Source organism: Cupressus sempervirens, chromosome 3, assembly GCF_028749045.1.
Source record: "Cupressus sempervirens isolate cs-2001-9-10 chromosome 3, ASM2874904v1, whole genome shotgun sequence".
In the NCBI taxonomy this organism is placed as follows: Eukaryota; Viridiplantae; Streptophyta; class Pinopsida; order Cupressales; family Cupressaceae; genus Cupressus; species Cupressus sempervirens.
In genome coordinates this window covers 607131585-607159417 of record NC_143120.1, presented here as the reverse complement: position 1 = coordinate 607159417, position 27833 = coordinate 607131585, and the positions used below count along the sequence as shown (strand labels likewise).

The window sequence follows — 27833 nt, the reverse complement described above, 5'->3', positions numbered from 1 at the left end:
GGTACTTAGTCAACTTGATGATAAAGGCTTATAAGGATTAAACACATCCTTAATAGGATTGAGATGTGCGTGCTAATATTTTTCTTGGATATTTTACTCGATTTTGAGCTTAGGATATGTGCTGAATATTTCACACAATGTTCTAGTTTACTTTAATTACTAGCATTTTTTCCTTTTCTTATCTCCTATGAATGATAAGTGTTGATTTTAGTAGAATGTATTCCTATTTGTAGAAGCATATCCTTTATGTGCTGAATAATATTGCTAGTTTACTTTGACTTGTAGGATTATTCACTTCACTTATTATTATAACAGTCTGAGGAACTCTTGGCCTTCATGTCCTATAAAGGGTTCTAGTTTGCTATTGTTTTAAAACATAATTCATAAATCACAATAAGATGGAGACAATTTTGAAATTAGGACTTTCTATTTAGGGCTTTTCAGGCTTATTTGTTTATTGGCTATCATGGTCCTATAAGCTGTTTGGTCTCGTTGACGTTGTAAAAATATTGATCATTAGTCCATTCAATCATGAAACAAGGCTTCATAATTTGAAGGTCGGGGTCACACTACTAGACTCTTCATCAGATAAAAGCATGAAGCCAACCGATGTAATAATTATGTCCAAGATTTATGCTTTTAAATAATGATGGGTCTAATAATAAGATTGAAATGTGCTACTCCTAATGGAATTTTTGACAAGGAATGAAAAAAGACAACGAAGCACCCAATGAAGGAACTAGTCTCAAGCAAAGCAGCTAACCACAACAAATACCTTTTGAAAAGGAGCAAGAATGCCGAATTTGAAGAATGTAGCTGATGTGGCTTCAATGAATGTTGCTAATTTAGATGAGTTGATCAAGAAATATTCAACTGAGATCCCCAATAGTGAAAATGAATTGTATAGACATCCAAAGCCAGAACCTGTCACTAAGTTACCAATGAAGATTTTCCAAACAAAGCAGTTATTTGATAAACCATCAACTAAGGTTCAAATAGGCACAAAAGCAACTCAGGCTGGATGTGGATAAAGCCAAGGACAACACTATGGAGCAAGATTTGAAGAATGCCCAGGATCATAAGGCAGAAGAGCAACAAGAGTGCGCCGAAGCTGCCTAGACCATGCTCGAGATGGAGAAGTAGTCTGCTAGGTTGGGTCTCTGTCCTTTGGTTTTTGTTTCTCCTGGCTTTGGCTTTTTGTCTGGTCTCTGTTTTTCTGGTTGGTTCTCTGGCCTTTTTAGTGGGCAGTTGTTTTGGGCTGGGCCTTTGGGCTTATTTTCAGTCGTAAGGCTTATGTTTTGGCTGGGCGTTTTTTCGCTTATTTTCAGCCTTTCTTGTTGTTAAACTTATGGGTTTCAGGACCCCTTAAAACCTGTTTACCTTATCAAAAACTCAGTTGGAGAATGACCAGGTATTGCGTGATGAGGTTAAGGATGGTGTGATTAATAACAATTTTCTTTCTGAATCTCAAAAATGTTCTAGTTTTGTGACTCGTGAATTTGAACATCTGGGGGACAGATTGATTAAATTAATGGATTGCGATATAGAGTTTGTAGCTGTGAAAAATTATTTCCTTACTAGCCTAAATAAAATTGGACTTGCAACCAGTGTTACTGGTATTTATCAAAATTCACATATAGGTAGGTTGGGACAGGCTCGACTATAGATTTTCAACAAATAAGCTGAGATAACAAGAAATTATTGTGGTATAGCAAATGTTGTGGGTTCCCTTTGCATGTCAATATGGAACTACATGACATGAAAATTAGCCTTATGGTTTTCATTTGGAGGGGCTTCAATCTGCAATGGTTGTATGTCGTGAGTGTTATTTTTGGCCAGGGGATGTCTTTAAACTTTCTGCTTCGAAGTTTTTATTTAGAATGCTTTTTTTGGTCTAATGAGCAATGTTTTGGTTATGTTTAGTATAATATTAGGTTTATGTATAGGGTGTTTAAAGAAACTATTATTTTTTGGTGTTTAAAGAAACTATTGTCTAGAATAGCAGAACAAGGTGGTGCATTCAATTAATTATCCCTTTAACAATATGATTGAATGAATGACTCAAAGGTTGTCAATGTGGCCAAAGCAGCCTATGGGACCTCCTAGGTAATGAAAACACTCTAAATTAGGTTAGCTGGAACATTAGACCCTTTGTAATTGCTTCTTTAGGTGTGTTCATGGACATTTAATTTTGATCACTAAGTTTTCTGTCATGTCTCACTATTTTTTCAAAAGTACTTGAATTGTGCCTTCTAAAATCTCCCAAAACATGGAGCGGATGTCATTGTATGTTGGGCACTCCATGATAAATGTCACTCTGTCTCTACCGCTCCTATGTTGCAAAATATTGTCTCCTTTCATTCTTCCCCAGGTACCTACCTGTTTCACTCCTCAAATGATGAGAACTTGTCCTATGCTACATTATGGGCACTTTAGCTCTCCATTCATTATTTTCTCCTTAATATATGCTTTCTATTTGTGATCTTCGAGGGTTTGAATTCTTTGATATAATTGTCCTTTTTGTGCCCATTCTTTTTTGACCATACGAGACTTCTAAATTTTCCTTCATGGACTTCTTTATTCTATCATTGTTATTGGGATTTTTTTTGCACATAAACTTTCCATTTTTTGTTCTTTTGGCATTTTGCTTCATCTACAATCTCTTCCTCCTTTCATGTCTCTTCTCTATGAATTGTAGGCCAACAATTGTTTTCACAAATTCATTTTTCTTAACATCATAAACCTCTTTTGGGAGGTGATGATGGATAGGGGTACAAGAGGAGGGCTCAAGATATATGTAACTCTCCCTTATAGATATACAGCTACAACCTGCCCAAATTTTAATATAACTAGATGGATTTGTGGGTTCAATTAGGTAATTAGATGTTGCATAATTTGTTGAACTGCCTAGATTTGATTGTTTTGTCAAGGTCATCACCACCAATATGTAGAAGTGTTGAATCTTCAAGTTGTTGTATGATTGTTCATGGGGAATACCAATTGATGTTGCTGTCTATAGTCAATGAATTAAAGTTATAATTTAGACTATCAAAGCATCACTGTCCCATACCCTTTTGGCTAGACTATCATACCACTAGAATGACCCCTTTGTTCTGTTTATGTTATACCTTATAGCAATGGGTTGTTCTAAATTGCTGATGTTTGTAAGTGTTCAAACCTATAATGAATTTTAATGATGTAGTTTGTGTTATTTGCAATGAGTGAAATTAGTTGTGATTAAATTAGTAATATATTTAAAATTGAGAGATGTTTGACATTTTTTTTGACATCTATGTGTAATTGATAGTGCAATTTGTGATCTATTTTGCTGTTAGTGTTAATGTTGACTTCCAATGGAAGTGTTTGATTTTAATTCATAAAATTTCATGAAATTCTACTTATGCTAGTAGGCTCACATTGTAGAATGTGTCTGATAGTATCACTTTTTGGTTTGTTTGCATGAACTTTACTAAATGAAATGAATTGCTAGTTTCTTCCTCTATATGTCTTCATTTGTAATATTGTACTATGTATTGTGCAAGAGTTTGAAGGAATATTCTTGGGTGGATAATGATTCTTTCCTTAATTCTATATGTCTTCATTTGTAATTTTGTACTATGTGTTGTGCAAGAGTTTGAAGGAATATTTTTGGGTGGATAATGATTCTTTCCTTAAGTATATAGGTGGGTGAAATCATTTCAAGGTTTGAGAAAAAGGGATATTATCTGAAAGGTAAGAATCAAATCCTTTTGTGTAATCAAACTTAACAGAAGCATAATATATTATTTTGATGGATCCCTTAGGAAAACTAAGTTATTATTATCATGTAACAATTCTAATATGCATTGAACTTATTGTTAGGTCTAAAAATGGTCTCTGTGGAAAGATCATTTGCCAAGAAACACTACAAGGACCTATCTGCAAAACCATTCTTTGGTGGTTTGGTAGAGTACATTATATATGGACTACTGGTTTCTATGGTCTGGGAGGGTTAAAATGTGGTTGCAACTAGCCGAACAATCATAGGAGCAACAAATCCTCTGGCTTCTTCCCCTGGAACAATTAGAGGCGATTATGCAATTGAGATAGGAAGGTTTAAAATGTAACCCTAAATATAAGAGAACATAAATTTCTTGCTCATGTTACTTTAATTAAAATTGCAACATAGAATTTTTTCTTTTTTTAAGCTTCATCAATTCTTAACGCACTTTTCTTGTTGTGTGCATAGTGCTTATGGTCTTATCCAGATTATGATGTGCCATTTGTATGCCATTGATTAAATTAAAATACCCAAACCATGTCTTCCAAGTTTTGACAATGCATTAAGTTTTCATACGATGCTATTGTTTCTATTTTTATAACCTTTGTAAAAGGCCAACTCATAATCCTCTTGACTTAGGTATATGCTGCTCTTTGGCTAAGTAGTTATGTTAAAAGAGGAATATCTATTTTGTGGAATTTACAAGGAATTTTACCCTACCATCATCTTCAACCATATTGAGGGTTTTTTTTTTACCTCATTTTTTTGTTAGTGCTTGCCATTCATTTTGGTAAATGATTTTGTTGTGAGGGGTATGAATATGTGGTGAGATTTGCCCAGGGCTTTACTTGTTGCAGTCATCTACACACACTTTGAAGATCTAAACCCACTCTTTTGGAAGTGACTATGTGTTTTCCCTTGGGTAGGGGATTGTTAGAAGGGACACATCTATGATGTGAAGTTTACCCAAGTCTTTAAGTTTTGAGTTTACACCTTGCATCATTTGCAACCATAGCTTGAGTTTGAAGCTAGGTCAATGCTAATAAAGTCAAGCATTCACAACTTTACACATTTGAATGTCAAATTTTATCTCCTATTTATGCTTCTTTCACTACAAATTTAAGAAGAGTTAATGATTAGATTTTCCTTCCCTAAAGTTTGAATAAAGCACTTACTGTGAAGATGAGCCATAACCCCAATTTTTTTAAATGTGTAATGGATGATAGCTAAATACCAACATCATAGCTTTGTAAATTTGTGGTGGACAACAACTAATTAAGATGATCCCAAATTGTGATACTAAGATTACTATACAATTGAACCTAGAAAATAGAATGCTACTGATATGGAATATGGAAGCCTAATAATGAGGATTTTCATTTTCAAAATTTGTTTCTATTTTTAGTTTTTTCTTTGCCAAATTTTAGTTTGCAAGTTGAATATGCATTCATAAATGACAAAATGTTAAGGGAACACACATCAAGCATGTTTGAGTAAATATGGGGAGGAAGGCTCTATTAAACCAGCTTTTTTGATGGATCTTGTAAGTATAATCATAGATGTCTAGCTAATGTAGGAAATGATTCAAGTTCAATGTTTATAACAATTTGGGAAACTCTTTTTTGGATTGTTTCAAAAAATTGTATCCTATTGTTCTAATAATATGCAATGCTTGCAGGAATTTCATCCATGGTAGTGATGCAGTGGAAAGTGCAAAGAAAGAAATTGCCCTATTGGTTCTAGAGGGTGTGTCTGACTGGTAGAGCAGTCTGCATCCTTGGGTTTATGAGTCTTGAGATTTGTGATCCGTTTTAATGTTTATATTTGAGAAGTTTTTAGGATGTTATTGAGGTACTTATTTCATCTCATATCCCAAGAGTAAAATGCTCTTAGTATTTTTTTTGGAGTCTACTTATTCTGTTATGGTAATTATGAAGTACATGGTTCTAAATTTTTCAGTTCGGGACTTATCTGTTGATACTTGAAGTTGTATGTTCACAAGTATATCATCAATTATAATACATGGTTTTAGCAATAATAGATTAATGAATGGTGGTCTAGCATATGATGTTGGTGTTTATCTTGCTCTTGAAGATTGCTCCTACCTGAGGTATGAAAGATTATGTTCAAAGATGATGTCTTGGTGGGATTTTTTTAAATGTTTGAATTCTAAAATATTCTCTCCTTTAATATGCATATTCTTTATTTAAGAAGGAATGTTTGACTTACTATTAATGAGGAACAGTATGCTGTGTTGTGCCAAGTTATTTTGGGGAATGTTGAGGAAGTTCCTCTTGGTTCTCTTCAATTTCATCTGAGTTGTGAAAAGTTTGATTTTGGCATTAACGATATCACCATTCCAAAGCATTACATTATTTTGAGCACTCACATGAATACACACATTCTTCCAAAATATGTTGTCAGTTTTAAGCCTCCTCACCAGTCTCAAGGGGAATAAAAGCTCCATATTCCTCATTTTCAAGAGGTTCCTTCTCATTTTGAAAGTTAAATACAAAGGATAAATTCCTTTGATTCTTGTTGCTATTTTTGATCTAGTGAAACTGGTTCAATGCCTCAGAATCAATGAAATTTCCTTGTTCTCATCTCCTCACTCTCTTTGTGTTGTTTAATTATTTTTACCTTCACATATGAATGAGTTGATTTCTATTCTAGATATATATGTTGTCTATAAACTATTTGCAGGAAATTCCTGTGGTTTTCTCTTTCTCTTGGTATTTGTAGATTCTTTACATAATTGGTGTTATCCATGAACATTTCTTAACATTCTACTTGGACATAGATATTGATGGTAGAGACAACTCCTTTTTTTAGGTGAAGATGGCGAAGCATAGGGTGAAGGATGGATCAACTCCAAGGAAAAGTTTCTGGACAACAGAGATACACATTGCTAAAACAGAGAAGGATGCTCAAATTAAGCTGAACCTCTATCATCCATTCAAGTTTCATATGATCAATCCATTGAGGAAGACAAAGATAGGAAATCTAGTAGGATACAAAATTGTCCTTGGGGGCACAACCGCAAGCTTGCTTGATCACAATGATCCTCCTCAACTCCGAGGTTCCTTCACTAACAACCAAGTCTGTACCAAACTTTGAATTTCATTTTTCTTTTAAATGTTGGTGAACTTTTTCAGTAATTAGTGATGCTAGCATGGCACCCTTCCCTTACATGAAAGGTTTTTAACCTAAGCTATGAATCAGTGAGGTCACAAACAAGGGACCTCATCCCCAATTATCAATACCGGTGCTCAAACCTGCGAGCACATTAGAGCATTGAAGGTGACCGGTGATGTTGGCGTGACACTCTTCTAATACATGAAACATTAAATTCTTTTGACCTTGATCTATAAATCAATGAGGCCACAAAAAATGAACCTCATTCCCAATTATCAATATTGATGCTCAAACCTACTAGCACATTAGATTGTTAAAGGTACAAAACTACGATCACAATGAGCCAACAGGAGTTTGAGCCTTTATGGTCACAACAATATCACCATCATAAAACCAAAACACTATGGGATGAACCCAATCAGACTTTGAATTTCATCTCTTATATTTGTTTTTGAAATTAATGTTGGTATATATGGCCAAAACCAAATTGTGCACTGTAGTTGGCCATGCCTATTTTTGTCCATTGTTTTTGTTGAAGTTTATTTAGAATCAAAACTAAACATTAAGTCCGAATCTACCTCGCTTGATGGCACTGAACACTTTTTCATGTATTAGATATGGATAACTCCATACAACTGTAGTGAGGAGTGGGATGGTGGGTTGTATTCTTATCAAAGCCAAGGTGATGATACTCTGGCTGCGTGGTCTGACAGGTAAGTTTGAATAACGTGGAATTCATACATTTACAAAGAGTTTTTCATGGACACAAAAAGATTAATGTATTTCTATAGATTGAATTATATTGTATTAGTTTCTATAAGTTGAACTTACTCAAATCTCAAATGTAAGAATCACTTTCCCCAATTTTGTATTAAATTTTAATAACCAAACTTATTAGACTCAATTTATAAAAGGGACCCAATCTTTATATGAAGCTCTTTATGATTTTATGTTTCAGGGATCACCCAACTAAGAAAAAGGACATTGTACTCTGGTACACAATGGGCTTCCATCATCTTCCTTTCCAAGAGGACTACCCAATCATGCCAATAGTCTCTTTTGCTTTTGAACTAAAGCCAACAAACTTCTTTGAAAGAAATCCTATTATAAGGATTGCACCCATGTCTGACAAGGACCTTCCAACATGTTCAATGTGAGCTCCATGAACATTTTCACCTTTTTATCATGCACTGAAAGAAGTATAGGAGCCAAATTTAAGGTCATGTCTGTTAAATCCACAACTTTATCGTATGATAAAAAATGACCATTTTTATATTGTGGATAAAAATGTTATACAAATGGTCGAAGGTACTTTTTTTAATGACAAAGTCCATGACATAAGAACTTAAATGGACCTTCCAATATGTGTAATGTCAGCCTAATGAACATTTTCACCTTTCCACCTGCTTTGAAAGTTGTAGAGTAGTCAAATTTTAATTCAAGTTTGTTAATGTATACTCAGTTAAATCCACAAATTCATCTTACAGTGAAAAAAAATAAAATTTTCAAATTCTCAATCAAGGTGGTATAGGCATTATAAAGAAATAAGGACATTGCTTCTAATTTTACAAATAAAGTTCTTAGAGACATAGTTTTCAATAAGGACATTGGATCTGATTTGACAAATAAAGGTCTTACAAACTTATTTTTCAGCAAAAATAAATACTTTATGTAATAAATCAATGTTAGATGGTTCAAAAATATTATATAATCTCCAATCTATAATTCAAACTTTTGTAAGAGATAAAGAAATCGTGATCAATTAATAAATGTTTCATTGTTGGTGTGAATTAAAACATACACAAACTCCATGTTGGACTACCAATGTAAACAAATCATGATCAATTAACAAATATTTCATTGTTAATGTGAACTAGCTTACTCAAACTCCATGTTGGAACGAATGATCGATCCGATTTTCCCAAGCAAGCTTGCATTGCTCTACTCAAAGTCCCTCTTTGGCATAGTTGAGTGTGTATCCCTCTCCTTCCTTGGCTTGGTGATCTCTCGAGGAGTTATTTCATTACTTCAATTTTGTTTGCCCTTGACTATATTTTTTTTCTTGTTTACTAAATTTGTTTGTACTTATTGCTAATATAAATGTTTTGTGTTTTGTTTGTCTGGATCTCTACCTTGGCAGTGATTTTCTTTAGCAAGAGCAATTTTGGGTAGAGCTTTGTATGCTCTTGGTGGCTTTGATGGCCGACAATACCTGAAGTAAGTTCACATTTCCAATTTTTAAGTTGTGTGTATCTGCATCCAAATAAGGTGATTTTGTAATCAATTTATGTATCTTTGATGTGTTAGTGTTATTATATTCAGTCTAGCTTTTTACTTCAGCTGTTAAATTGGAGGGAAACAATAATAAATTGTACATAATAAATGAAAGACTATTGGGCTTCACATACACCCCACAAGAAGTACGTCTATGTTTCATAGCAGACCGGTAGTGCAAGTAAAATGTGGGGTACTTGTCGAGGTGCAAATCTTTAGTTATTTAGCCAATTAAAGTCATTTATCTCAACATATGGCTACTGAAGTTATTTATCTGGACAACATGATGAAGATGAGTGGTTAGTATGTTCTTCAAGTTCCTTTCTAAAATTTTTACTATGAATTTGTTCCAGTTGCAATACAGTAGTTTTACAAGCATATTTCCATGGATACTACATGGATCCTCAAACTTGAGTTTATAGAAGTCTTAGAAAGTGCATCTTTTGAGCTAAATTTCTCTCATGGATCATATGTTATAGCTATCAAATTATATATTAGATTTTTGTGATCTCCATTAGGCAATTTATGGCAGGTCTTGCCTAGATTAATCACAACTGCACACATTTGTTAGAACTGTTGGAAAAAAGATAATGGGAAAGGACTAACACCATGCTGTAGAAAAACTACATATGTTGGGTTGTTTATTATTTGTTTCTTTTTGTTCATAAGTAAAAATGGATCTGTCATGTAACTGTGCACCTCTAGCACAGTTATTTTATTATTTCTTTTTACTGCATAGTATTTCATGGAGTTTGATATATTTATAAATATTGTATGTTGTCAACATATTTATTCAATGGCTGTAAATAGTAACACTACCTATGATTATGAGATCCATGCTTTCCTTATAGGTTTTATGAGATTGGTGTTGTAGCTACTCTATATGAAAATGTTGGATATTCTCAGTCTAATATATTTATTGCTTTGGCTCACCCATGATGCAGTTCAGCAGGCCTTTTTAATCATTGTATATTTCGGTGGAAATGATTCTTCGGATCCTCACCCCTCAGGATTAGGTCCTCATGTACCACTTCCTGAATACATTGAGAACATTAAGAGAATGGCAACCTATCTCCAGGCACAAATTTCATCAGTATTCTGTGTTTGGATTTCTTCAATTTCGTTTGAAAGATACAAATATTTCAATTTTTATGATGACAATTATCTAATTTGAGTTTGGGGTAAACAAATGAGGACCTCTCAAAGTCGACATGCTTGATTTTTTAAAGTTGATTAGTAGTGCTTCAAGGTACTATTCTTCTTGTGTGTGTGTAATGGTTCACAATTTCATGATTCTGTAATCTACCTATTTGGCCTAACTTTTTTGGATTCTATAGTAGTATTTTTGCTCCAATAGTATGGACAAATGAATTGTGTCATCAATATTCTAAAGCCTATGTGCAAGTCTGCAAAGAGGTGGGTGTCAAGGTTATAGATTCATTACTACACTCAGGAATGGGCTCATCTTCAATCTTCAGAAGATTGAATATGAGCCCATTCCAGACTATAGTAATGAACCTCAAAGCTCCTTCAACTTGAGCATATCATGTCCTTCAGATGATCTTTCTAAAGCTGCTCTAACATTGTATCCTTTAGACTTTAGTTTATATCTACCAACAACAAGACTACTTTGCGTCATTAGAATCATGAATAAGGAATGTAGAGGTAAGCTTTTCTGGGTTTTTGCTGAGAACATGTTGATATTAAAGTAGTGGGGTTGCTTGCCATTTTATGAAAATTTGTTTGGTGTAATTTAAGATTTGAAGAAAACTATTGAAATTTTTCCCGTCCTTCCTATTTTATGCAAATTAAATATGAGATTCATTATTACTTGAATCCTCTACAATTTTCAATAACCACAGGGATACTAAGAGCATATCATCTTGGAATGTTGGTATCATGGCTATTTAACAAGGTTGCATTTAATGTTAAGTGCTTAGTAGAACATAATTCTGTATCTCTTATAATCTTGTTAGGTGGTTGAAGGCTTTTTTTTTTGAGTGCAGGATTACACACAATACATTCATTCTCATGAGAGATGAGTCCTTGTGAACTATTACTCATGAAACATGGGTTAATGAGTTTGACTTAAAATCTACAAAGTTGAACATGCATAGCAATATCATAATTTGACTTGTTGTGGAAAATATCTCCTACTTACTAATAATATATTGTTGTGTTAGGTAGTTAATGGTTGGTTCTTATGGGGAAAATGGTTTTAGAAGCTAAAAAAGTGAAGGCCTTTTGAAAAATAATTGAATATTGTAACTGATATAGAAAATATAAAAACAATATAATATTTGTGAAATTTTATGTTACTTAAAAATGTGATTCTATATTTTGTTTCCTTTTTTTAATCTTGTAGTCCACATGTTCATCAATGTATCATCAATGGCCTTTAGCTATATAAGCTATAGTCTTATTCTAATATATGTCCTTTCCCCTTGTAGTCGAGCTGTTGGGTACAAGTGTGGACCGCATCTAAATGAAATTGTTCCCCTGCTTATTAACTATTGTAAAAGTGCATTTGAAGCTGATGAGGAGCTAAGAGAATATAGCTTGCAAGTGTTAAAAGAGTTTGGTTGTAGAGAAATTATGTATTTTCATCTCACACTATTTGTTAACATTAATGGTTCCATTTTAAAAGTTCATATCATCTATATTGAAAGTATATGTATGTTTTGTGAAATGCATCTTTAGATTTCATTCTTCAAATAGAAAACCCTGATTATTCAAAAATATGTAAATAATCACCTTAAAGATGCAATTTACAAGCATTGGAGAGTTTTGTCCTATGTTGTGCCAGAGATGTGGCTGTTTATTGTGATACAATTTTGGAACTTGCTCTGGACTACATAAGCTATGATCCAAACTACACTGATAATATGGAAGAAGATACAGAAGAGAGTAATGGAGAGGAGGATGAGTATATTAAAATTGCTTAAGAGAATTATTTGCTTGACAAAATTTAATTTTTGCACAATGGTGTGTTTTATTTTCATGTAATTATGAATTTTATGACCAACATGTGAATACTATTCTGTTGATGTAGAGAGAGTGCTAATGAATATAGCAATGATGAGGATATCGGCTGGAAGGTTCAGAGGGCAGCAACTAAGTGTTTGTCTGCTGTGATAACATCTCGTCCAGAAATGCTATTAAAGCTGTATGAAGAGGCATGTGATTTGAACCTTTCTCAATTGTTGCTGGGAGATATTTATCATTTTCATAAAAGTTGACTCTATTTGTCCTATACATTTGCCATGTTTTTTGACCTTTGTGTGCCCAATAATTTTGGCTTAGTGTCTCTTCAGAGTTTATGGTTTACCTCTAAAGAGTGACAAGAATGGCCCTTTGTCTTTGTTAGAGTCAAGAGGATACATAAATTCCATTCTCTTGGCATAACACTAACCTGCTAATGTTATGCACAAATAGGAATAAATTGAGTTTGAAATGATATATATCAGTTTTTATCTCATTTCAAAATGTGGTTAGCTTTAGGAATTCTTTTATAAGATGTTATATGAAATGATTGCTAGCTAACACTTGCCAAGGAAACATAACTTGCTTCTTCCCATAGTGAATTCTACTCAAGGTTTTGGCATTGTGAAGTGTAGCCTAGTTCTTTATGTGCCAACGACAATACTGAGAATGCTAAGAGATGGCATGGTTACTCTCGTTGATGTTATTTCTTTTTTGATAAATATATCTATTGCATTTTCCTTGGTTTTCTAAATGGGAAGTAATCTAAGGGGAGAACACTTCATTATGTTTCCAAGTAAGTGTTTTTATAAATATAAAATGATAGCATTATTTAGACTTGCACAATACACCAAAATTTTCTTTGCTTCAAGCGATTTGGAGGGGTGACTTGGTGAGCTGGCTTGACGAGCCGACATGGCGAGCGAACTTAAAGAGTCAACTTGGTGAGGTGATTTGGTGAGCATACTTGAACAGTTGACTCAGTGAGTCGACTTTGGGAATAGAGCTAGCAAGCCAACATTGTCAGCAGCCTTAAAGAGGCGACTTGGTGGGGTAGATTGGCGAGCCTACGTAGAGAGCCCCACTTGGTGAGATGAGATGGTGAGTCAACTTGGTGAGATGACTTGGAGAACTAACTTGGTGAGCAGACTTAAGGAGTCAACTCGTTGAGGCGACTTAGCGAGGTGACTTGATGAGTGAACTCAGAGTCAACTTGGCAAGTGTACTTGAACAATCGACTTGTTGACATGACTTGGTGGGGTGACTTGGCAAGCCCACCTGGCAAGCGTACTTGAATAGTCGACTTGGTGAGCCAAACAAGTGAGCTGACATGGTGAGTGGGCTTAGAGAAGCAACTCAGTGGGGCAACTTGGAAGGCACACATAATGAGCCAACTTGCTGAGGCAAGGTGGTAAAACCACTGGGTGAGCTGACTTAAAGAGTCGACTCATTGAGGTGACTGGGTGGGGGTGACTTGGTGAGCTGACTTAGGGTGTGGACTTGGTGAGCAAACATAAAGAGTCAACTTGGTGAGTGTACTTGAATTGTCATCTTGGTGAGATGACTAGGGGAGTCAGCTTGGCGAGATGACATGGCGAGTCGACTTAAAGTGGCAAGTTGGTGGGGCAAGTAGGGGTGACTTGGTGAGCTGACTTGGAGAGTTGGCCTAGGGGGTAGACTTGGTGAGTGAACTTAGAGAGTCGACTTGGTGAGCGTACTTCAATTGTCAGCTTGGCGAGCTGACTTGGGGAGCCAACCTGACGATCTAACACGGTGAGTGGGCTTAAAGTGGCAACTTGGTGGGGCAAGTTGGCGAGCTGACTTAGCAAGGCCACTTAGATACGCGACATGGTGAGCTGACTTGGTGAGCAAGCTCAATGAGTGGACCTAAAGATTGACCTTGATGAGGCACTTTGGTGGGGTGACTTGATGACCAAACTCAAAGAGTCAACTTGGTGAGCATACTTGAACAATTGACTTGGTGGGGCAAGTTGGCAAGCCAACTTAGCAAGTCCAATCAATCAAGAGGAAATAGTTGAAAGCTTAGAGTGACACAAATTTTAGATGATCATATGAAATGAAATGGGTGTACGAGTACAAAGAAACTAGAAAGACATTGTGTACAAATGAAGGCATGAAATGGATGGTTTTGGAGCACTCAGCATAGACACTCAACATTCAGTACATATCATCATTCGAGATCAAATGGGTGTATGGGATTATATGCATAGTGAATAATAAAGGAGGGAATTGAACCCTCCCTGAGGCTCACAGTTGTTGAGGTCCACTTCAGCAATGGCCCTTCCTCTGAAATTGCCATCTAAAACCTTTCTAATGAGATAATGTGTTCTGAGATCTTCATCAGTGGGATGGAACGTGAATCCAGGAGGCAGTTGTGCATCACACATATCATGGTTCCATGATAGAACGTGAATCCAGGAGGCAGTTGTGCATCACACATATCATGGTTCCATGATATGGGTGATGCACAACTGCCTCCTGGATTCACGTTCCATCCCACTGATGAAGATCTCAGAACACATTATCTCATTAGAAAGGTTTTAGATGGCAATTTCATAGGAAGGGCCATTGCTGAAGTGGACCTCAATAACTGTGAGCCTCAAAAAACATTTGACCAAGCATTGGTCAAAATTTCAACCAATGCCTAACAGTTTTCTACAAAGCATTGGTCAAAATTTCGACCAATGCCTAGTAGTTTTCTACCAAGCATTGGTCAAAATTTCAACCAATGCCCTGCAGTTTTCTACCAAGCATTGGTCAAAATTTTGACCAATGCCCTGCAGTTTTCTACCAAGCATTGGTCAAAATTTCAACCAATTCTTGGTAGAAAATGTGCTAGCAATTTCAAAAAAATTCAACCAACATTGGTTGAAATTTCAACCAACCAGTAGGTTGGTCGAATTTTCAACCAATGTGTTGGTCAAATTTGGTCGAAGTTTGGTCAAAAACTGGGTCAAAATTTCAACCAATAAAGGTCAAAAAATGAGCCCAAATGTACTAGTGAGGGGATAGGGTAGGATTATCTATGAGTCTGACTCCCAAGTGGTTGTGAACTTTCCTACTTCATTAACACTTGAGGATGTTGGTTGGCCCATGACTTCAATTGTTAATCAGACTCTTCTCTTTTGTAGCACTCTAGAATCAATTTATTTTACTTCCATCCCTCAGGAGTGGAACGAGGTTGTAGATTGCTTGGTTAAATGGGCTTATGATCATGTGCATGATTGGAATGTTATAGCTAGTGGGAAATTACCCTCTAAATTCTCTTGTGAAGTTGATGACCTTGTTGATCAGGATAGAGCTCCTTCCTGAGCTCTCCCTTTTGTATGTCTTCTTGTCTTACCAAATTTTTACCCCTCTTTTAGTAAAGAAATGAGATGATATGAATGTGAGAGAACTCCTTCTCAAAGCCACAAAGTCAAATCTTGATGGGATCGAGGTAAGATTGAGTTGGTATTTGGAAAAGTTGGTAGATTCATTATATCAGAGTGCTAAAGAACTATGAAAGTTTTTCAAGATGATGGTGAAGATTGCTAAGAGCTAGGAATTATAAGGAAGAGAACATAAAGAAGGACAAATGAAGGAATTTTTTGAGGTTTTAAGAAAGCTAAATGATTCTTAACATTAGTAGGCAGTTCAAAGACATATTACGCTATATAAATAGTAGTTATAAACTCCAATGGCCATTTTCCCATTTTCAAATCTTTGGGATAAGTGAATACTATGTGGATGTCTTTGTGTGCATCCTAAACCAAGTAGGACTTGTGATCAAGATTTCATATAGGGAAGGTGATAAGGTAGATGGAATCATATGAAAGCTTGAGAGGTATTTCAATTTTTTTCTAAGGTAGATGTATTATGCAATGAAGAATTACTCAGGGTATAATTTACAACACTAAAATATATGTATGTGTGTGAGATAAAGTATTCACAATATAAAGTTTTAAATTGCTAACATATTTAATAGTTGAAATTGATAATTACTCACATTGAAGATTAATATCCATTTACAAGGCTAATTATACCAATATAAAAGAGGTTGCACAACCCAAAAAACCTTAAGATTAGTTTAAACTTTTACAATACATACATCACAAGGTTTGACTCTTTGAAAGCCACCGTTGACATAAGGAAAAAGGAATGAAGTTTGATTGACATTTGTGTCTATATCTAATTATTATATGTCCAAGTATACAATTATAATTTACATATGATTGACAGGAAAAACATAAAAAGGAAAAGCAACTTTATAATAAAAAATCTAAAGGCTATTACTGTCAGTTTCTTAAAAAATACATATGAATAGACAATAAGACTTCAAACCTTCTAGTCAATAATAATATTGATTTTTTTCTTGTTATAAAAGAAGCCATCAACCATCATAAATGATAAATTATCAATATTCAAAATTCAAATTTTAACTCTACTAACATATGTTATTAGTTAAATTTAACAATTACTCAAACATATCATTTTAAGATAAAAATTCATATACATTGCAATTACACTAATATAAAAGAGGTTTTACAATCCAAACACTCTTAAGACTGGTTTAACCATTTACAATTCACAAAATACAAGGTTTGGCTCTTCCCAAAGTCTCTATTGACAAATGTCGAAAAGAAAAACACATGACATTTGTGTCTATGTCTTGTATAAAGTCATTAGAAAGTATAAGAATAATGCTACCATTTACATATGACTATTACAAAAAAATGGAAAAGGAAACACAACTTGAGAACAAAATATATATATAAAAAGACAAATAATATTGATAAAAATTATGTTAGCATATCTTTTACTTTTTAGCTGTCATTCTTTCAAAAACTATTTATAAATAAATAGATAATAAGACTTTAATAGAAAATATAAAGATAAATAGTATTAGAAAAATAATGTTAGCACATTGTTTGCTTTTTACTTATTGTTTTCTTAAAAAACTATATACAAATATATAATAAGACCTCAAACCCTTTGGTTAGCAATAATATATATATATATATATATATATATATATATATATATATATATATATATATATATATATATATATATTTCTTATTAACAAATAGCTCCTTGACCCCAATACATAATAAATCATGAGTATTTAAAATCAAAAGTTGATCAAATGAAATTTAATCATATTTTTTCATTATTAGTAACACAAATTTAGAGTTTAGCTTAGTGATCTAGAACTTAGCTCTTTCAAGGACAAACCATCCCTATGATTTCTCAAACAATGTGCAACAGGCCCTCATTCATACATCACTGACAAATCAAGAATCAAATCCATGACATGATCAATCATGAATTAGCAAAAAGTGATTAACATATACTTGGACTAGATATTTTTCTTTTTGTTGAACAATTAAGTCCCAAAAGATGTGAACATTTGTAAAAAATTATCACGATTCTTATTCTATTGTAGATACGAATACACACTTTAGCCCAACAATCCAAAACTTAGTTCTTTAGAGGGCAAGCTCTTTCCATGCCCTCTCAAACAATGTACAAAGGACCCTCATTCATCATAGACAAATAAAAAAAACCTTAGAAATCATGAATTAACCAAAAGTGTTTGTCATAGTTTAGCTCAACAGTTGAAATTTTAGTTATATTGGATGAGTCCTCTTTATACCCTTTTAAAATGCTTCAAATAGACCCACCTCTCCCCCCCCCCTGCCATACACTACTAACAAATCAAAAATTGAATCCACACCCCCCAAAACTTACTTATGAATTAGTAAAGAATAGTTTTGATTAAGTAAAAACAAGTTTTAAAGGACCCAAAACCTTTTACAAAGTAGCATAAAAATAAAAACTGAGAAACCCAAAAGAACTGTGCATCAACACCAAGAGCAACACAAGCTAAAACAAGTAGCTAAAAATAATGAGTTGGAAAAGACAGAAAAAAGAAAGCAAAATGACAACACAAAACCAGCTACAACATCTTCAGTAGATCTACTTCCTGGTCTATAAGGATATTCATTTTTTTGTATAGGCCTTTAGATCATCCATTTCTTTGGCTTTGACACCATGTATCTTCTTCAAGTTGGTCCTAGTGTGCTTGCTAGGTCCTTGGTCATCTTTCACTTCCTTAGATCCTTGACCTTTCCCTTGTTCAAATTTGTTAATGTTGTTAGCCACTGTCTTCAGAATAGAGTAATTTTGATTCGCTAGTTTCTAAATTGTCTTCTCCATATTAACCACTTTGTTATCCAAACCATCCAAATTCTTCTAGAAATATTTTATCAACTGATCTAGAGCTATGTTTTTGGCTTTGAGGGGTGGAACACGTTTTATTAACTTCTTAACCTCTTTAGCATTACCAACCACCTCAGAAAGTTTATCAATATGTTGTCCCATAGTTCTCTCCCCTCTCGTAGTTTTGCTGAGTTGCTCAAATTCTCTAACAATGTCCTAAATCTGCTACTGGAAACTACTAATCTCCTTCTTCATCAGCCCCAAATTTCCAAAAATCTCTTTCAAAAACCCTTGGTCATCATTTCCCTTGTTATGTGTAAGGTCATACTTGTCCCCACCAAGATTGTCTCTTTCATAATCAGTCTCCTCATGCCCTTTAGCATACATCTTCCCTTGGCAAAGTGCATTTTCCCCTTTTCTCTCCATCCTCTTAATCAGAGGTTCATCATCAGAAGGTATGCTTGGGGCCCTGTCCATATTCTTCCCCTTGTTTGTAGAGACCTTACTAACAATACCACTTCTCCCATTCCCCTCTTCCAACTCCTCTTCAAAATTTGTATCCACATTAGAATTAGTCTCCTTAAGCTTCCTTTTCTTCACAGATGACCTACCAGGCTCTAGCTTTTTCCTCTTCTTGATCTCAATCTCCACAACCTCATCCTCTCTGTCTTCATCAAAGCTCTCATCTCGATCACTCCCCTCCGTCTCACATTCCATAGTTTTCTTATTGAAATGAGGCCTATCCACTTTTTTTGATTTAAAGAGGTTCATAACTAGCACCATTAAACCCTCGTGATAGGCATGGTCACCTTTAGGATCATTTTGAATAGCTAAAATTGTAGTACCCAATGATTACCTGAGGTAGAAGGGAAGATTAAGCCTAACCCTATGCCTAAAATGGTTCACTAACATAAAGTGGTATCCAAATATCTTAGTAAAGTGGCCATCCAAAGTTAAGTATTCAATAACAATGAACATGGAAAACCTCTAAGGGAGAGATATAGAACCGGGGCTAAAATAAGAATTACCAATTTTAACCAGTCTATTTCATTCCTTTGTTATTTCCACAAATTGCTCCCTAGCCTAATTTGAAAGCTTCCTATCTCTGTAAAATTTGATCCCCTTTGTGTCAAGGCCTATAGCTTCCACTATGATGTCCTCAGTAACCTCCATTCTCTGATTAGCCACCAGGATGCTCCCATCATTCAATGTTTTAATGAATTGACAAGTAATAGAAGGGTTACTACCTTAAAGCTTTGTCATAAAACCCGTAAACTTCCCCTATTCTAGAATATAACAAATCTCCTTCTTCTTTTTCTAGTCCTTACAACTAGCTGGTTTGACCCTCTTTCTCCTTCCTCCCATTTTCTTTAATTTGTTGTAGATTTTCATAATCGTAGGGTACACATTTAGAAAGAAAAGCTCAAATTTGATATTAGAGTAGAGGGAATTGATAAATAAACATGCCTCCAATCCATGTGACAATGAATAAAAAGTCTCTGCCAATCCAATCATAATCCATACCTCCCCAAATCTGCCCAAGTAATAATTAATACTTATAGTCTTATTCATCATTAATAAACCTTTTTTTCCTACTTCTCACCTTTTCATGCTCAATCAAGGATACTCCCTCGAAAGGGATATTATCAACTTGATTCTGAATCAACTTCTCATCACTTTTGCAAGTCACATTCGCAGCCCAATCAACAACATGATTAGTTTCTCTATAGTTATGAGTGATAATTCAAGTCTGAAATGAATTAATTAAACAAATGGCCTTACAAATAATATTATGAATTGTCCAAGAAGGATTGTCAACTTTATTGAGACAATTAATAATACTAAGGGAGTTTCCCTCTAGCCAAATCTTGTCCAAATTCATACTCTTAGCATAACTAAGACCATAGAGAGAAGCATTGGCTTTTGGAACATGATTTATTTGTTCCCCAATAGGGATCACCATCACACCCAAACTATCCCCATTCATGTTTCTAATAATGACACCACAACTCGTTGTCCCTGGTTTTCCCTTCGATGCCCCATCAAAATTAATCCTACACCAGCCCTAAGGAGCAAAATCCCACCTAGCCAAATTCCTAAGGTTATTCCTATTTTGAGAAACACTCAACCTTTCCAAATTCCATTTCTGAATCACTTTTTCTTCCCAATCTGTCTGGGGTTGATGCCCTTTCCCAATAGTCCTAATTTTGTCAATCACTGGATGCTTGATCTTATAGAACAATTGGACAGAGTTAGTCTCCTTACCCCTAAAGACAAAGTTAGTCTCCTTACCCCTAAACACCCTATCTTTTCTTTCCTTCCACACTCCCCAACAAAGAAAAGGGAGGATGAAATCACAAAGCTTCATAATTAGCGAATTACAAGTAGGAGACTTCTATCCTTTAAAGAACTATTGAATAGTAAGGGGGGGTACCCAAACCAAATCCAATGAGCCATATATCATTTCCCATAGCCTTCTAGTATAAGAGCAATGAATAGTCAAATGATTAACTAACTCTTCTGCTTCCTTGTAAAGATAGCATCTATTAACAAAATTCATACCCCTCTTCATCAAATTATCAATGGTTAGAATTTTATCTTCCAAAAGAGTCTAGAAAAAATGTTCAATTTAAGGTTCATTCCGTTATACCAAGCTTTAGCCCAGCAAGGTGCCTGATATTCCTCAAAAGCATTGGTATATAAAGATGAAACAGAGAATAGTCCATTGGGACTATACTTCCATATTAAAGTATCCTCCTCTTGAATTAAAATGAAAGCATTTAGGATTTTGTTGAGATCATTAAGATTGATATCCATTCTATTGAGGTTAACCCATTTTTTCTCTTCCTAATAATCAACAACAAAGATTCCAAATAGGTTCTTGCACTGATCCATAAATCCATTCCACCTCTAATAAGAACTGAGGGTATGATCCATAATCCAAATATCATCCCAAAAATGAATATTCCTACCATTTCTAGCCTTCCATCTAACTCCTTTATTTATAATCTGCTTATTTTTCTGAACATGTTTCCATATTTTAGAACCCCCTTGGGAAACCTCATTACTAAGGAAGAGGTTAAACCCAAGATTCTCTCTATTATATTTATACTTCCAATTGTCTCTCCATTCTCCCTCCTCTTGATGCCATCACCAAATAAGCTTAGCCAAGAAAGAATCATTCATTGTTATAACCCTTCTAAGACCAAGACCTACTTTTTTGATAGGCATGCATACTTTATCCCAAGCAATTAAAGCCATTCTTTTCTTCTTTTCCATACTCGTCCATAAGAATTGTTTCTAAATCTTCTCAATTGTTAAGGCAAGCTTCCTGAGAATCTTAAACACACTCAAAGTGTACAAAGGAAAACTTTGTAACATGGATTTAAGACCAATTACCTTTCCAGCCTGGCTAAGGAGGTATCCTTTCTAGCTAGCTAATTTTGAATAGATTTTGTTGATCAAAGAACTCCAAAAAGTCTTAGGAGGGTTGAGCCAAAGAGGTAACCCAAGATATGAGCCCAGAAGGGTACCAATCTCACAACCAATGATTTTTTAAATTTTATTTTGTCTATTTTCAATGACATTGATAAAATAAATCACACTCTTGTGCCAATTTATAATCTGACTAGTAGCCTACCCACAATCCTTAAGAACTTTCTTAATGTTTCTCGCATTTCTCACAGAAGCTTCTCCCATAACAATCGAATCATCCACAAATTGCTGATGAGAGCAAGTAAGATTTTTAGAGGAAGGTCTAAGCCTAACAAATTCACCCAAAGTAACCATTTTCCCACATATCTACCTAAACATTCATCCATAAGAATGAAAAGGATAGGAGAGAACGGATCTCCTTACCTTAACCCACGGGAGGCTTGGAAGAAAGGAATTGGAGAACCATTAACCAACATAGAGAAGGTGGCAACGGAAAGCAACAAAAGGACCATCTCCAAAAATCTCTTATTAAATCCAAAAGCTTAGTCCACATTTTAAAAACTTCCAGTCCACCCTATCATAAGCTTTTGATAAATCTAGCTTAAGGAGGAACCCCTCTTTCTTAGATTTGGTAAGGGAATGGACAATTTCATGCACTATGATTATAGAATCCAAAATTTGTCTGACAGGAACAAACCCATTCTACTATCTAGAAATCAGATTAGGAAGAATAGATAAAATTCTAAGAGTAAGAACTTTGGATATAACCATGTAAAAAGAGTTACAAAGACTAATTGGTTTGAAATGACCTAAACAATTAGCCCAAAGTTTTTGGGAAACAGAGCAAGAAAGGTACCATTCAATTCCTTCAGGAGTTTCATAGACCCAAAGAACTCTTTCACACCATTAAAGATATCCCCTTGAATATTGTGCTAGTACTTATGAAAAAAGAGGAAGGGGAATCCATTTGGAGTAGGAGATTTGTCTCCTTCAAAGGAAAGAATTTCCCTTGTAATTTATTCATTGTTGGGGATAGCAGCAAGTTTTTTATTTTGTTCATTGGAAATGCAATTTGGGATACAATCCAAAAACACCTTTTACTAGTCCTTATCTAGATTGGGATCACTCTTTAGTAAATTACTAAAAAAGTTCATGGCTTCCCTTTTGATAGCTTCATCACCTTCAATAAGAACCCCATGAACATTAAGCCTAGAAATCTCGTTTACCATTCTATGCTTCAAAGTAGTTATATGAAAATATTTAGTATTCCGATCCCCCTCACTCAAAAATACCTTTCTAGACCGCTATCTCCAATATATCTCTTCCTTAGTAATTATATCATGCATTGAACAATAATTTTCAAATCTTCCTCCTTCCTAAACACATTCTCATAGTCCTCAGCATGGATGTTGTCTTGAATTTTGTTTAACTCCTCCAAAATCCTCCTTTTGCTGTCAAAGATGTTCCCAAAGGTCTCCTTATTCCATCTTTTGATATTTTTTTAAAACATTTCTCAACTTTATGAAAACTTTAAATATAGTTGTTCCCTCAACATGAATGTCCCACCATTCTTTAATAAGGTCTTTTAGCCTATGATAGAGAGTCCACATCTTCTCAAATCTAAAGGGATAGTTCTTCTTACTTGTAATAGGGTTCACTAAGAGAAAAATGGGGTAGTGATCTAAGCCCACTCTAACCTGTGCAGAGAGGGAATATTTATACTTCAAAAACCAGTCATTACTAATAAGGGCTCTATCCAACCTTAATTGATCAGGTCCTTCCTTGATCTTTTGTTAGTCCAAGTATAATCCACCACATGCAATTCCATGTCATGCAAAAGATAACTATTAATGAACTCCATCAACTCCAATCTGTTGTCAAAATTAGTTTGGCTGCCTCCCTTCTTCTCATTCTCTTTTAGAGGTGTATTGAAGTCCCCCATAATTATCCAGTTTTCATCCACAAAATTCTTCCTTTGATTAGAAAGAGCATCCCAAATCTCTTCCCTACCCCATTTAGAGTTGGGGGCATAAATGTTAGTTAAAATCCAAGAAGTCCCATCCTTTGCATTATAAAATCTAATAATCATCATTTTCCTATTCTGAGATATAAGCTCTCTAGAAATATATCCATTATTCCAAAAAACTACCATGCACCGGTAAGCTCCATCAAAGTCTCGCCCAAATACCTTGCCACTTTAAAAAACTAACAAACCTTCAACTTTCTCTTTTAACATTTTAGTTTCTAGAAGAAGAACCATATCCGACTTATTATCCCTAATCATGTTCTTCACCATATCTTGCTTGTGAGGATTATTTAATCCTGTGATATTCCATGATATAAACTTCATTTTTTATGGAAAGATTTTGAATCTAAGATAATCCTCTGACTACCATCCACAATACTTCTATTTGTCTTCACAATTCTTTTTTGCACATTAGAAGGTCTTCCTACAAATGTAGAAGTTAGGCCAACATCCCCATATTTGATACCCTTCCCAACTAGAGTGAAAGGTAGACAACTATTTGTGGCTTTGTTACTCTTGATATCTCCCTTTTTAGTGCTCTTTCCATTTGGAGTGCTAATATGTGTAATATCCCCTATCTTATTGCTCCTCATTTTCTTGAGCACCACAACATTCTCTTTGTTCTTTTTAAAGGAGATCTCCTTCTCCTCCTTTTTCAATCTTAAAAGCTTCTTAGCCCCCACTGGAGTCCATGTTGCTTTAGAGTCTTCCTCCTCACCCATTTAGAATGGATATTTTCTTGTTGTTTGAGAAATAGTCAAATCCCAAACTTAACTAAATCATTTTTGTAACCTCCTAAACATTATATCATATATTTAATCATCATAGAATTCTAAATATCATTAATTAACCAAAAATAAACCTATATGTACTCTACTATACACCCTCCTTAAAACCACTCAACAAATAAAAAATTGAACTTACAACCCTCCTAAAAACTACCAACAAATCAAAAATCAAAACCACCACCGCCTCCCCCAACCCCACCTAGAGTCATAAATTAGGAAAACAAAAGTGGACTTACATCACATCAGATATTTTTGATCGACAACAAGTAGTCAAGTGGATAAAAGTTGTGGATAAAAACTTGTGACGTAGTTATGTTTGGAGTGTTTTTAGGATGAGGAGAAGCACGGGGGCGATGAAAAGTATCTTTCAAGCCATAAAGCTGTGGCCCAAAAAGATTTACAGTCGTGGAAGCATTTAACAGGCCAATTTCCCAAGTCGGTGAAGGGCGGTTAAAAGGCAAGAAAGACGATGTCTGGAACAAACAAAAAGGAAATAAATGGGCAGAGAATGTAATGCCAATATTTCTCTTTGTTTTGGCAGGGTGAGAGTTGAGAGAGAATATGATTCACTTGGGATGGGCTCAAAAACCACACTTTTACTTGCATTTACCTTCTCCTTCTCCCCAGATCTCAAGAAGGCAGAGGGCGAGGGTGATTGTATGCGAGCAGAGAGGCACGAGCTACGTGGAGAAAGTGAAGGGGAGCGTTTGGAGATTGGTGAATGCAATTCCTGATTGGGCAGATGGAATAAAGGAGAGGGGAATGCAGCAACGGAGGGCCTTGTATACCCACGAGGACTGGCTCAAGCACCGGAGCTCCAAGCGCCACATTAGGCACTGGCTCTCCAGCTTGTCCTCCAGGGTCATCTTGTCCCTCGTCCCGCCAATGTGCGCCGTCACGGTGTATGCGGCAGCGATCGCGGGCTACAACACTGGCGTGGTGAGCCACGTGTTGCCCGGGTTCATGCCGCTGCTCCACTCGCCCACGCTCCCGTCGGAGCTGGTGGCGCCGGCGCTCGCCCTTCTCCTCGTGTTCCGCACCGAGGCGTCGTACTCGCGCTACGATGAGGGTCGCAAGATGTGGACCGATGTCATCTCCACCACCAAGGACTTTGCTCGCCACGTCAGCGCGTGGACTAGGAGTGAGACTTGCAATGGGACCCACTCGACACTCTCCTTCGACTTGCTCAGTTACATAATGGCCTTCCCTGTTGCTCTTAAGGTCATCATTTCTACATCCCTCTCTTAAGATTTGCTAGTGTAGTTGTTTCTAGATTCAATTTTGTTAGGATAATGCATAGTAGTGTGAGATCTAAAATGTTGATATAAATATGTCTTAACACATTGATATAAATATGTCTTAACACAATTAAATTGACAAACAATAGATAGTTTGATATTTTGATTGTGGAAAGTTTGATATTATTAATTTTCTAGTATTGTTACTATTGTTTATGGGGTTTGATTGTGTTAGGATGGTGGATCATAGAGTGTGATTTAAAACGTTGATACAAAAATCTCGAACCCAATCAAATTGAAAAACAACATATAACTACATTATGGATTGTGAAAATTTCATATCCGCAGTTTTAGTATTGTTATAGTTGTTTCTCATGTTTGATTTTGTTAGGATGATGGATCATGTCGCATGATCCCAAATGTTGATGAAGAAATCCAACACAATCAAATCATGAAACATCATATAGCAACATTATGGATTATGAAATTTTGATATCATTAATTTTTTAGTGTTGTTTTTGAATTCGATTGAGTTAAGATGTCGAATCATATAGAGTGACCTATTTAAAAATCCCTTGCACAATTGAATTGACAAATAAGACATAATAACATTATTGAATGTAGATATTTTATATCATAATTTTTAGAGTATTCTCAATTCCTCTTTCTTTAAATTGTTTTTGTAATACTTGTTATTATGGTTATGTTAGCAGTGCCACATAATTCATGGGTCTGATGTGGAGCAAGATTTGGGAAGGCTTCTTTCAAAAGAGGATTTGGCACTTGTTCTCTCTTCTCATCATCGTCCAAATTGTATCATCCAATTTCTTTCAGAATCTCTTTTGTACCTTCCCCTCGACGATTCTAAGAAAAGACTCTTGGTGAGTATAATTTTCATATTATACAATTTCTTATTGAACTTGAATTGAAAATCTCTAGTATAATGTTTAGTCTAACTTAGTACTTCAAATTGACACAGGACTCTCATATTTCTGAGTTCAATGAGGCTGTGAGTGTATGTGAGAGACTAATCCGATCACCAATTCCCCTATCATACACACGATTGACATCAAGGCTTTTAGTGTTTTGGCATCTAACATTGCCAATTATCTTATGGGATGAATGTCAATGGATGGTGGTACCTGCTACACTCTTCAGTGCATCATCTTTGTTTTGTATTGAGGAGGTCGGAGTTCTAATTGAGGAGCCTTTCCCAATCCTTGCACTTGATAAGATGTGTGCAATAGTTCATGAGAACATCATGGAAATGTTACAATTTCACAACCAAGTTGAAGACCACATTCGCAACAAAATGGATAGATTACCTCTTTCATCCTCAAAATTTAACAATTTAATGTCACCCTCATCATGTGTTTGCATGGAGTCTCACAAACAACACTTTTAAAGCTATTATTCCTCCTTTCTCTTCATACACATCCATGATTTGCATAATGAATTGATGAGCTCCACAAACAACCCTTTCAAAGTTATTCATGTTACCATGATTGGCATGGTGAACTATTGTTGACCTCTCCTACCTACAGACTATGTAGATATATGTTTATCATTATGTAACTATAAAACTATGTAGAAGATTAATTTATTTTTATTGTATTTTTATAGAAAGTCTCATACTTTTCTTAGTATAGTGAACTGCCACATGGAAATTTTATTTCATATGTTTATTTTGTTAAAGATTTTTTTTTACAACATAATATTTTTTAGATTTTGATTTGTAATATTTAATTCTTTGTTAACATTAGGTTTGCCTACATCATTTTTGTATAAAATAAGGTAACTATTTCTAGTCTCAAGTCCATCATCATATCAAATATTTGTATATAATAATTATCAATGATTGTATGTTTCTTTTAAGAAAAAAATTAATAAAACAAGAGCTCTATTTGAGCAAGAGTCCCTACCTATTGTGAAAAGTGTGAAAAAATGGTATAGCTAAAGACATGTAATAT

The 27833-nt window shown here is 35.0% G+C and overlaps 1 protein-coding gene and 2 pseudogenes across 1 annotated transcript; all 3 read left to right on the top strand.

Moving 5' to 3' along the window:
* Window positions 1-794: 794 nt before the first annotated feature.
* LOC149568136 (nucleoside diphosphate kinase-like) lies at window positions 795-5556 on the top strand (annotated as a pseudogene).
* Window positions 5557-5643: 87 nt separating this feature from the next.
* On the top strand, window positions 5644-15484 carry LOC149568135 (amine oxidase [copper-containing] gamma 1-like; annotated as a pseudogene).
* A 9470-nt stretch (window positions 15485-24954) lies between these two features.
* LOC149568134 (voltage-dependent chloride channel 1, chloroplastic-like) lies at window positions 24955-27489 on the top strand. Its single transcript, XM_089821134.1, has 3 exons — window positions 24955-25846; window positions 26577-26744; window positions 26843-27489. The coding sequence occupies exons 1-3, from the start codon at window positions 25187-25189 to the stop codon at window positions 27266-27268; spliced, it is 1254 nt and encodes a 417-aa protein (XP_089677260.1). The 5' UTR covers window positions 24955-25186; the 3' UTR covers window positions 27269-27489.
* Window positions 27490-27833: the final 344 nt, after the last annotated feature.